The 12,775-nt window shown below is 41.0% G+C and overlaps 1 protein-coding gene across 8 annotated transcripts in view; it reads left to right on the top strand.

Annotated features, from left to right (window-relative positions):
• The window catches only part of OSBPL1A (oxysterol binding protein like 1A), a 77,631-nt gene extending 65,131 nt beyond the window's left edge, over positions 1-12,500 (top strand). For 4 of the 8 annotated variants that reach the window (XM_075744232.1, XM_075744229.1, XM_075744230.1 and 1 more), the window contains exons 22-29: positions 124-231; positions 323-412; positions 637-763; positions 4,016-4,132; positions 4,886-5,009; positions 7,497-7,587; positions 8,538-8,561; positions 11,311-12,500. In XM_075744232.1, coding sequence (XP_075600347.1) covers positions 124-231; positions 323-412; positions 637-763; positions 4,016-4,132; positions 4,886-5,009; positions 7,497-7,587; positions 8,538-8,561; positions 11,311-11,413 — 784 coding nt within the window. In that variant the 3' untranslated portion in view covers positions 11,414-12,500. The remainder of the gene's footprint in view (positions 1-123; positions 232-322; positions 413-636; positions 764-4,015; positions 4,133-4,885; positions 5,010-7,496; positions 7,588-8,537; positions 8,562-11,310) is intronic. The other 4 variants (XM_075744231.1, XM_075744228.1, XM_075744233.1 and 1 more) reach the window with 1 other exon arrangement.
• Positions 12,501-12,775: the final 275 nt, after the last annotated feature.

Here is a 12,775-nt window from a genome sequence, read left to right on the forward strand (position 1 = left end):
GCCTTTCCTAACTTACTGCCCTCTCCATTTCCAGATTTGGTGCGATTTATAGATGATGGCTTGTTGCAGGAGTTATATCTGGTACAAAGACACAGTATTTTAATTTTTATTCCTCTCCCTTAGACACAATGAAGCCTACACGTGGACAAATCCTACATGCTGTGTGCATAACATTATTGTGGGCAAACTTTGGATTGAGCAGTATGGAAATGTGGAAATAACTAACCATAAGTAAGTTAAGAGCGTGAGTGCTTTCACTTGCTGCAAGTTTGAAGAGGAAAAGCATTTGGAAGTAATTAATGTCCTCTTGTTCTGACTTTAGAACTGGTGAGAAATGTGTCCTAAGCTTCAAGCCCTGCGGCCTCTTTGGGAAGGAGTTGCACAAAGTTGAAGGCTACATTCAGGACAAAAGGTAACAGGAAACAAAATTGCTGCCCTCTGTCTCTGATTGGAGTTGTAGAATTGAATGCCCTTGACATAGTCTGTCAAGGGCATGAACCTGCCAGAGGAAGGTTATTAATTGTGCAACACCAATAATGGAGTTTTAAGAGTTTCTCTCAAAAGTTCTTCTTTCAGATATTTTTGGCTGAAATAAATCCTTTTAAACTCCTTTGTAAACTTAGTCTTTTTTGACAGCAAAAAGAAACTTTGTGCGCTGTATGGGAAGTGGACTGAGTGTTTGTACAGTGTTGACCCAGCTACGTTCGAAGCTTACAAAAAAAATGACAAGAAAAATGCAGAAGAGAAGAAAAGTGGTAAACAGGTATTAATCATGCAAAAAGGTAGTATCTCCAAAGCATGATAAGATTGCTAATGCTCTTAAATGCTACTAAAATATTTAAAATTTCTTTCCACCTTTTGTCCCTTTCCTAGTAGGATGCAAAACAGATTGGATGAGTACAAGCATTGAGGGATAAAATGCTTTCTCTCTCAAGGATTTGTATTCAAACTTCCCAAAACTGGGAGTGATCTAAATACCAGCTGGTTCATTACCAGCCTCTTTCTCCAAGTCACATGGAGGAAATAGCATATCTATTAGTTGGACTAGTTCTGATCATATATGGTAACGTTTTATTCTAATAGAGGGATGTGGAAACCTGGAGGCAGGAGAGCCTAGTTTCTCATCTTGATAGAAGATTGTATTTTCCAGCTTTTACAAGGAATTTTTCTATTGCTTTCTATTAACTTCCACGACCATAGAAATGCTTGGGTTTTTTTTACCTCCACAATTGCATTTTTTTTTTCTTCTTGGGAAAATACCCTCATTCTTAATTCTTCCAGATTTTTGATCAGCAGTATGCTTTTTGTTAAAGGGGAATGGTAATGGTGATGACATACAGCTTGATAAAGAACAGCCACTTGCATAGTAGCTTAAAACAGGGATTGTTCCCCTTTGGTGACTGAAGCCAGATAGTTTTTTGTTGGTTTGGGTGTTGGTAGTTTTTATACTTAAGAAAAAAGAGAGATCTCTGAAAACAGTTGTTCCTGTGCAGGTTCAGATTGTTGCTGTATCTGAGATTGCTCCAGTGCTTGTCATCAGGAGAGTGCTAAAGCCCTGGGGGTTACTGCTTGTCTTCAAGTCTGACCCTGTGAGCTCTAGGGAGAAGGAGGAAAGGAAAACATACCCTGTGTCTTTGTTCAGCTACCACGTTGTGTTTTTGAATAATGCTTAAGATGATCCTTGCTTTTCACTTCAAAATGAAGCATCCTATTGCATAAAGCTCAAGCTGCAATGTTGCTTTGATTCTAGAAAAGCACACTTTTTCTACTTAAACTATTTCGGTGTAGAAAACTGAAATCTTTGTAATGCACACAATGAATCTAGTCTGTTGAATATGTATTCCCACTGCCCCCTTGTGTTTGAGGAGTTGATATGGTTTATGGTTTTTGAACATCTAGGTGAGCCAAGTCTCATGTATAATGTCTGGATGTGGTTTGTCCCTTAAGGATAGTGATGGATTCATTCAGGCATGAAAGCACATGGCCTTTCAAACTTCTGATCAGAATTTTCAGATTTATTTAGTTGTTTTCCAGCTATTCCTTTGTGCTGCATTGCTACTAATGAAGAATTGCTTCTGTCTCCTTTTAGGGGACCTGCTTGAATGCGAGTCCTTTTGCAAATTGCCCCAGATTTTCCCCTGAATCTCTTTGATTTTTATAGGGATAAATCGTAAGGAAAAATAATTTTTCAGGGAGCTAGACAAGCTTTTATTTGTGCAAAGGTGATGTTTTGCCAACATGGGAAGAATTGTAGTAGATCTGGGGTTAGACCAGGATGATTCTGCTCTAAATGAACTGGAGCCTTTTTTAATCAAGATGAAGCATTTTGTGCAGTATTTTCAGTGCAAATACATGGAAAAACATAATGTAGGGCAACAGCAACTCCCCTCATATGTGTCTCATTTACAGACACCAGAAGTCTTGCTTTGGCCAAGTCTGTTACTATCCTCCTAGCAATATGCTGCAGAGGTAGGGTAGCACTGAGCATAAAATAGGGATCATTGTGGCAAGAGAACGTGAAAATCCACTTTTTGCCTCGTCTCTGTAATTCTTAGGACACTTTTAAGATTATGTATCCAGCAACGCACAAATTGCAGTGTGTATTGTAGCCTTTCTGTAAAAGTTGGCTTGGAGTTTGACAGTCTGGTATTGAAGTGTCTTTGTTTTGATATGAGGATATCTTTCCGATCGATTCTGCTTCAGATTCCCAATTTCTGAAAGATGGATCAGTGTCCTTTAAAGGACAGAATGGCAGGTTGCCAGCACAGTTCAGGTGTAGTCAACTAAAAGCCCTGTTTATCTTTGTAGTAGCTGAGGAACTGAACCTGGTTTGCATGTTGTTCTGGTTACTTTGCAATCTGTTCATTATTAAAAGCACTGTACCCAAGTGCTCCACAGTGGAACAGAATCCTTTATTATCCTACTCTTCTTGGAGGCACAACATGTGAGTCATCTCAGAGGACAACTGAGTCCAGTTTAGGTACTGGATTTATTTTTTTTTTTGCACTAAACGTTAGTCTGTATTATCTGATGGAGCCATCAGAGAGCAAAGCTTATTAGCAGCAGGATTAAAGCTGTTGGCATGTAGCCAAAATATTTAAAGCATTAGTTGCCTTTAAGTTCAGCTTTACTCTCCAGTGGTCTCTGAAACATGCTGCTGTTCTTAGCTGTGATAGTGACACTAAGTTTTCTTGGGAGAGCTGTATTCATTGTCTAGGTGGCTTTAGTTCAGTATTATAACATACACTTGTGTGGCATAATTAATGTCAGCAGCATCAGACCCCAGCTGCTTTGAAGCTGTGCGTAAAAAAGGTGATGGTTTAGAACTAGTTCAGATCACACCTACACTGTGACCACCAATTACTCTCTACTGCCCCAGTAACCCTGGGGGGAGTTTTTCCTTTTCTGGGAAAAGCATTTCACAGTGGTTGCAGCCGCTGCAGGCGGTATGTGTGAGCCTTCATAGGGATACCCTTCCCAGAAGAAGCACCTGATCTAGGATATTCATTTAACATTTGCAGTTTGCCATTTCGATAGCATAGTGGTCAATGGAAAGGAAGGTTCCGCTGAGCAAAGAGCAGTAGCTTAGGGCTTTGTTGTGCACAAACTGAAGACAGCATTTGCAATATGTGCTGGTGTTTGTTTGATGTGGAAGGATGAGCAATGTGACTTCTATTCTTCGAATATTAGGCATGGAAGTGCTTGTGTTTGAGGAAATGGGATATCTCTGTGGTGGAAGAATTACCATTTCTTAATGCTTGAACATCCAGATTATATCTACAAAGATTTTGATGCAAGAAACTGTTGGTAGTCTTCCATTGGGAGGGAATTGGGAGTACATACATGTTAATGCTGTTATCCTTCTTGACAAGCACCTAGAAAAGTTTCTTTGTTGCTGAAATTATTTACTTTGGGTTAAGGAAATAATTTTATGTAAGTTCCAGTGTTGGAATGAATGGATGTAAACGGTTTATGACTCCAAAGAACTCCTTTTTTCTTTGTGTGCTGCCTTTAGGTGGGCAATACTGAGGAACCAGATGAGATGCCATTGCCAGATTCTGAGAGTGTGTATGTTATTCCTGGAAGTATTTTGCTATGGAAGATAACTCCAAGACCTCCAAATTCAGCACAGGTCAGCTATGCTTCTGCTTATTGAAAGTGTATGCTGCCCTGTTATTCTGTATGTTCAACACAAAACAAATCCCTTTGTCTTTCATTAACAAGTCTGGGTTTTCCTGTTTGTTGTAATAAACTTTCCCACTACAATCCTAACTCTATAATGTGGGGTTGGAGGGATTACTGCCACAGGGATGACTCTAGAGTTAGCGGAATTTCTCTGGAAAAATGGGATGCTTTGTGTAGCTAGCAGTATGGGAGCTTTCCCCACCTCTTCTCTCTACCCTGCTCCCCCCACTAAGGGACCTACTTTGTGAGAAATCTCTTCCGAAGGGCTTTATTAGAGGACAGACACTTCCTAGGAGATGCTTGCGAAGCTTGTGTGGTCTGAGTTGGTGTGTGAAGGGCTGGAGAGCGAGTGGGTAAAATACAAGGGTATGTGTACAACTGGGAAGACAAAGAATTAGAACAAGAAAAGGTGCCCTCAGTGGGTTAATCAAGGGGGAAATATCTCTACAGAGGTAGGGAAAATACCAATAGGACTGGAAAAAGATGATGAGAGAGATAGTGCACTGAGTAATTGGATGCTGGCCTGCTTAAACTGAAACACCAAGGATCACCTACGCTCTGCCTGATGGTGCAGTTTTTCTGGTATCTGGAGTATTCCTATCCTGATGATTAAATAATAAAAAAGCGCTTGGATGTTTGTTTTTAGACAGCAGCTAGAGACACCGTAAAGTCACCTTTTATCTTTGTCTCTGAATTTCAGATGTATAATTTTACCAGCTTTGCTATGGCTTTGAATGAATTGGACAAAGAAATGGAGAGCGTCATCCCCAAAACTGACTGCCGGCTACGACCAGATATTAGAGCCATGGAAAATGGAGAAATAGGTAACTTCAGTTATTGACAAAGGTGTTTTTATTTTTTTGTTAAAACTGAGGGTCTGGGAAAAAGGTGAATTCCACATTCTAGATGAACTGCTGGAGTAAGTAGCTGCCCATAAAGATCCATTCGTCCATGCTGCAAGACAGTAAGTCTTTAATACAGCCTTCTGCAGGTTGTTGTAAGCTTGTAGTGAAAGGTACGTCACCCACCTCCACTGGGGCTGGTTGGGAAGGAGTTAATTTTCTTCAGAGCAGCCCGCATATGATGCTGTGTTTTAGATTGGTGACCAAAGCAGTGTTGATAACACATCAATGTTTTAGCTATTGCTTAACTACATCTGCACAGTGTTAAGGCCATCTCTGTTTCTGTGGTTGACAAGAGGCTGGGAGGGGACACAGCAAGGACAGCTGATCCCAACTGACCAAAGAGATATTCCATACCATATGATGTCGTGTTCAGTAATAAATTGTGTGTGTTGGGGGGGAAGTAGCTGTTGCTTGGAGACTGGCAGGATACAGGTCTGCTGGTGGTAGGTAGTAAGTGATTGCCTTTGCATCACTTTTTCCTCCTTTTTTTCTTTCCCTTCACTTATTAAACTGTCTTTACCTCAACCCAAGAGGTTGTTTAGTGTTGGTTTTTGGGGTTTTTTTTCCTCTTTCTTTTGATTCTTTCCCTTAACCCGCTGGGGTGGATGGGAGTGAACAGGTGACGTGTGGGTGCTTACTTGCTAGCCATAAACCCACCACACCACCTACTTGCTTATGTTCTTCTATATAAGCAAGAATCTTAAACTTCACGATGTTGTGCTTTTTATTTAGCTTTAGGCCCTCTGCTGTGCTCCATAGTCAAGTGCCTATAGTTGGAAACTGGTCTAACGAGACAATCTGTGAGCATCAAAAGGAAGTATTTCTGAACTTTTCATTTCTCTGTTTCCATCAGCCTGATGCAAAAGGAGTATTTTCCTGTGCTAATTCTGAGAAATGCAGTCTAAACTATTTAAGTGAAACTGCAATGCAAAAAATACACTTGATGCAAAATTATTCTTCGTTGAAAGCTGAACACTTCTGTTGTCCTAGAATAGTGAATGAGAAATACATTATGAGCCTTTCAGTGAGTAGAAGTAGTTTGCTTTTTAGAAACCTCGAGATTGTTACTGTAGATGCCATAGAGTAAAAAATGTCTTTTAGTCTTCTGACGTGTGACTTGGTGTTAAATACTTTGATATGGTGTGGAACAGCCTCTCCCTGGCCCCCTCTTCTCCTTTTTCTTTGGCATTTTGCATATTAAAGCAGGATGGCCAGCTTTTTAAGACTAAAAGCATGGGGGCTTTTGCTTTCTCTGGATTGCTAAGTGACTGGGGTAAGTCATGAAACCTCTGATTCAGTTTTGCCTGTGTAATAGAGCAATGATTGTGACTACATCTGAGGGAAAAAAAAGTAAATCATACAACTGCACTGTATTATGCCCACGTCACTAGTTTTCATACCTAGATGTCAGACTATTTTTCTCAGAAGGTGATAACCGCTTCTTTGAGGCTTTTTTAAAAGCAGATCAGTGAATTACCATCACCAGTCTCTCCTGCCTGTACAATTCTTTTGCGGCCAGCTGGATGGACATACTTGGTTCAGAGCATTCCTAGTAATTTGTCTGTCTAAACTCAAAGTGCAAATAACTAGGCTGTTAGCAACAGACCATATTCCTTAACTATACTAATAGCATAAAGTGTGTCTAGCAGATAGACTGGTAATAAGCAGTGTGTTAGTAGCTGGCAGGGTAACTGGGAACGACTCAGTCTTCCAGAAATTATTTTCCCAACTACTTCTAAGATGTTTATGAAATGCTTTTTGAGGATTCAAGTATGAAAAAGATTGCCCTTCACCTAATCTGCTGCTTAGTGTGACTCCTCAGACCTTCTGACCATCCTTTCTGCCAAATAGAAGCAAGTGTTCTGCTTGTTTAGGACCATGACCTGTGCTACCTCAGTGCCTTAACAAAAAAAAAAAAAAAAAGGGATGCTGCAGAAACAGTTCTCTGTGGTCTGGAAATGAATATTCTAAACCCTGTTGATCAGGAACTAGGGACTAGTAACAATTTACCCCAAACCATAAGAAGCAGCAGGTGGCCAGACTTCCAAAATAAATCCAGCATATCTTACTCAGTTTCCCTACTGAAATAAATTCTAGGTATGCCACCTTCCCTGGCCCACATTTGCTGTCACGTAAACACGTTTTCAGGGTCCTCAGGCCATGGATAAACATGTATTTAGGAGTCCTAAAGACTGGAATTCCATTGGCTGATACTGTGCCACAGCTGGCCTGGCTTTGCTCTTAGACTAAACCAGAAGCTCTTCTGTGTTATGTAGAAGACTTTTTAAATGGACAACTTCTACTACTGCCCTTATTTATTTGCTGGGTCAGGTGGAGTAATGTCCCTGTCTTATATTACACTTTACATCTTCTGTATTTTTGTTTCTGTATTTTTATTCCTTCAAGATCTAGCTAGTGAAGAAAAGAAGAGGCTAGAAGAAAAACAAAGGACTGCCCGCAAAAATCGTTCAAAGTCAGAGGAAGACTGGAAGACGAGGTTCGTGTGCTTGCCTCTGCATGTGTGTAGTTATATAAAGGTTTTGAACATTCAGGTTAACTACCAGTCCATGCCAGTGATGTGCAGTGTTGTGTCAGCATGAAGAGCTGATGTCATCAGGTTTGGTAGTGCCACTGTTGTATTTGCAGGCTGGGTCCCTGCAGGCTGTAGTGTTTCCAGAGAGAAGTGTCAGGCTTGGTCTCAGTTCCTTCCTTCTCACTGCTTGCACACCCATATTCAAATACAAACTGTGTTGTCCTTTCTGAGTACCTCTTGGTTCTGATATGAAAGAGATGTTGCCACTGATAGCTGTTTGTAAGGACTGTTGTTGCTGATTAATTTATAATTGCCTCAAATTCGCATGCTTGGCCAAAGAGAGGAGGAAGTGCTTCCTCTGGTGAACTTGATAGCTTATTGCCCATGACTTCTCAGATCAGTTGTTGTGTGCGGGCAATACTCTCTTCTCACTGCGTTCTCCAAGTTGGTGAAATGACTTCATCACTCAGATAGCTAAGTCATTGTCTCCTTTCTGAGAGGGCTACTATCTACAGAAGTTAGAAGAGCTAAGTGAAAAATAAGCTTACAAGGGATCTGGCAGGATGTTTTGTGGGGTTTTTTTTGTTTGTTTTTTGGGGTTTCTTTTTGGTTGGTTGGATTTTTTTACTATGAGAGGGGTCAGTTGGGAGCTCTTACACACAAGCTAAGTAGAAACTGTGAAAACATGACCAAATGAATCTAGTTTGTCCAGACAAGGTCTATTTAAAATTATAGTAATAAATTGGTCTCCTCACAGAAAACAAGTAAAAAAATGATAGGGCTAAAATCTCTGACAAGCTTCATATCTTCCCTATTAGCTAGGTATTAATACACCCAGACACTGTGGATTAAATATCTTTAAAATGTTAAAATGTTTGTAACTATAAATCACTTTTTTCTTTTTTCAAATGAAGTCACCCATCATCCCAGAGTCCCAGGTTTGGACGTGTCTGCCTTTGTCTTTTTCCTGTGCCTGCTCTCCTGAAGTGTTTGGGTTTGCTTGCCCTGAGACTGGTGGAAAATAACATCTTTGTAATGCTTCCAAGTAAACGTGTTAAGTGCTGGACAGCCTTGCACCTCCCTCTTCCTTTCCTCAATTCAGAGTGGTTCTAGCTCTCACCAAGTGTTTTCAAAGCAAGGAATAGTTATACTGTGTTGTTCTGGGTGCCTGAAGTAGCTTAAGGTTTAGCTCAAAGCACCTGAGGTTGGCTTTGGAAATCAGGGAATTCCCAGCGAGCAACTCAGAGCAGTGGTTTTTGGGGTGTATAATTTGTGCAGACACCATTCACAAGGTTCTTCAATTGCTGTTGTGCAGGTACTGTAGACCTGTTCATCACTTGCCTGAGATATCCTTTAAGAACTCTGTTTTCCAGGATGTTTCTAAAGCTTTGGCAGAAAATTCCTCATGTGTGATCTCTTTAGTAGGAATGCCAAGTGTGACTGCCTCCAAAGGATGAATGTAAAGTGTAGAGGAAGAGTTAGGCTTTGGGGAAAAAAAAATGCATACTGTGAAAGGAGTGTCTCCTACATCTTCCCAGAAGGTCAACTGTAGGTTTTAATCTGCAGTGTAATATAAATTCTGATGTAAGCTACTGCAGGCTCCTTGCCACAGAAAAGCAGGTTTCTTTCTTCATCTAGTGGAGTTCCTCCCTTGTAAGACAATTCTCCAAAGTGCCTAGTGATTTTTTTTTAATTATTTTGAATCTTTTAGAGGTGGAGTCCTGGTGTTTCCAAAGAAGTGATTCATGTTGAACACTTAATGTTTTAGAGACTCACCAGTAGTCCTAAGTCTTGAGTAAAAGACTAGTTCAGTTCTGAACATAGCAGCAGTCGTGCTTTAGATGAAAATCAGTCCCCTCCTTCCCCTGTCACTAACCTGGCTAGATTATCTGAGTGCTTTGGGTCTCCTGTGTTTCTCAAACTTTCTTCTTCCCACCACCTTCCCCTTCCTATTGAAGTAGGTGGTCACTGGAGGAGGGGCACATTGTCCTGACTTGTACATGTGTTGAAGACACACTGGTGAAGTATTGGGTGGTAGAATTCCTTAATGTGAGAGATGAGGTGACCGTGCTTATAGCCCTGCCTCTCAGCAAACTCTTTGTGCTCTGGAACGAGCTACTGTGAACTAGGCGCCTGCGCACACACCCACACCAGTTGCTTCAGAATAGCTGATGCATCCTTTGTGGAGGTGACGCAGTAGTGAACCATCTGCAGTATGAGGGTTGAATGACTTCTATCTTCTGTTGACTTCAGTTCACTTAACCAGGACAGCAGGAGAACCGCTGAAGTGTTCAACTGTTCAGTTTACCACCGTGAAGATGGTAAAAGGCATTTTTCCCGATACACATCTCAAATCTTTTGAGCCAAGCAAGACTTGCCATGAGCTGCCCCGCTCTGTAACATGATACTGGTGGTCTTTATGCTTTTGCTTTTTTAAAGAGATCAAGTTGGATTTGGTCCGAATATGCTTTAATTTTTGTTCTGAAACCTTATGGTACCCTAGAAGGGAAGAGCTGAGTTTAAACGGGCTGCCTTGCACACGCATGATTTACTGAAATGAGTGTGTTCGCTGCAGTGAAGCATATAAAGTAAGAACTGGCTTTTGTGGCCAGTGAAGAGATGAAAGGAAGCTGTGGAGCGTATTAACCGCAGAAACAGCTTCTAGAAGCTGGCTCGTGCCATAAACATGGCTTGGCAAAATACATGGAGAAGTTAAAATGCTAGAGGTCTGGTACTGTGCAGTGTGCTGTAGAGGCAGAAGATGGAGTAACTGGGCCAAAACAGAAAGTAGTGTTCAGTAATGTACTGCAGGATTGCCAGAAACAGGTGTGGGAGAGGAAGAAGGACAAATTTCTGTGCCGTGGTGGTTTGACAGGGTTATACTCACCACTGGGGGATACTTGCCAGTAATATGGCCTTGTGCACCTTATCTAAAAAAAGCTGTATAGATTACATCTGCATGTGTATACACAGTGCTCCTAGATTAGGTAAGGGGGAGAGGGAAAGAAAGAAAGAAGGTGCTAAATTTCAGTGTTTCTACCAACAACCAGCTTTGCAAAAGCTTGCAAGTAACTTCATGCAGACAGAATCAGCTTTCTGGGCATTTGGATTAGCCTCCTAGTGCAAACAGTGAAATGCAACACAGTTAAGCTGTAATAAGGCAGGACTTTTCCTGCAGCCTGTGGGTGATATCTCATCTACACTGAGGGTAGCTGGCACACTTGTTCTGAGTTAAGTGCATTGCAAAACACAGCTTTGAAAAAAAAGGAGAAATCCAGATCCCGGGGAAATAATGTTTTTCTATTTTCAGGACTGCAGTGCTTGTGGTGTTTACATGTCTTGCAAAAACTGTTAACTGCTTATGCATGCCAAAATGATTGTTCACAACTGCTTTGAAGTAAAACTGTACCTGTCCTTTTTTTTATGTGATAGTCTTGAGTGCTGCAAGTGACAAAATACTGGTGTCAGTAGTTTAACCTAGGAGATGTTTAAGCAGTGTGGCAAATGGGGAGATCTAGCCACTGAAGATGAGTTTAAATTCACTTATGAAGTTAAAACCAAGAGGGCCTCTGCAATCATAATAATTGCTTTGAACAATAAACTGCTGAAGATGCAGCAAAGCAGTTCTGAACTTCTATAAAAGCCTGTGTTAATAGCTTTACTAACATGCTGTATGTTTCCTTGCAGATGGTTCCACCAAGGCCCCAATCCCTATACTGGTACGCAGGACTGGCTTTATTCTGGCAACTACTGGGACAGAAACTACTTCAACTTGCCTGATATTTATTGAAATGCAATAAGGAGCCTGTGACTGATACAAATAAGTCTTAATCTGTTTTAATGTTTTCCCTTGTTTTACTTATCTTCTGAAAAAAAACTGACATGTTATCCAACAGAATATTAAGCATCTCCACAGTAAGTCTGGTGGTACCTGATCTGCAGTCCCATAGGTAGGGGAATCATTTTTCTGGCTGATGGTGGGTCCTGTGTGGACAAAGTAAGTCGCCGTGGTTTTGAGCTGCCCTGTTTGCTGAATACACCTATATTAGGTTGTGGTGTATGAGGAATAGAACACCTTCTGCTGTTCTGTGAATACTTTCTTTTGTAGTTAACATTGGCACAAGTAAAACTGGTTTTATTTATTGTGACTTGGGAATGTTTAAAAGCACACACAGTAATTGCAATATTCTGTTCTTAAATGAAGAAGGGTGTGTCACTTTTGTAAAGATGTAATTTTTCATAAAGTGACTTTTCTTTTACTAAAGTAACTCCCTTGGATCCTGAGCTCTGGTCAGAGATTCCAGAAGCCTTCCCAACTCTGGAGCATTAATGCAGTTGTTTAAGCTGGTAACATTACTCAGAGGTATTTATTCCATGTTTTGTGCAGTGTGTTTTGAATTTTGCTCTCCTGTTTTGCTACCAACCTTATGGTTTAAGGAATTAAGAGCCATTTAAATATCTACAGATTTGATTTGAACTGCACACTAGTAACAGGTTTTAAAAGAATCTGTTCCATGCACTAGAAATTCTGGTGCCCAGCACCACTGCAAAAAGACAAGAACCTAATCAGTCCAGGACCCGGTGGAGCGTGGCGGGAGGGGGACAGGACATGTGTCTGTACTGTGCATACTCCTTGGGAGGAAGTCTTGTGCATTTCAAAGGTAGTGCAGCACCTCAGTGAGGCCTCCTGTGCACAGCTGCTTTACCCCTTTTCAGTGGGGTGCATTCAATCTTAGAGTTGTAAGTTTATATTGAACTGTGTACAGAGCTTCTAGAGGGCAAGCTGCTCTTTGTACAATATTTTAACTGCTGTTTGGAGGTTAGTGTTAATTGAATAATTTAATTGCTACTAAATAAAGGCTTCAAAACTTCTTGCATCTAGTCCAAAGTGGTGTTTGACAGCACTGGCCCTTTCTGAGCACGCCTACTCCAGAAGCTGCCGCAGTGAAGTTGTACAGTGTGTGACCCTGTGCTTCGGGGACCTCTTTTGCCCCAAGCAGGAACACTCTGCTTGTTGGGGTAATGGCTGGGGAACTGAGCTGCTTCCTTGAATATGCAAGCCTTCAGGGTTGGACTACTGAAACTGTTAATAAGGCAAGGAGATGGTCTCTCTCTTTTTCTCTGCACTACTAGAATTACCCAGGTAGTGATG

Source organism: Balearica regulorum, chromosome 2 (assembly GCF_011004875.1).
Source record: "Balearica regulorum gibbericeps isolate bBalReg1 chromosome 2, bBalReg1.pri, whole genome shotgun sequence".
Classification (NCBI taxonomy): domain Eukaryota; kingdom Metazoa; phylum Chordata; class Aves; order Gruiformes; family Gruidae; genus Balearica; species Balearica regulorum.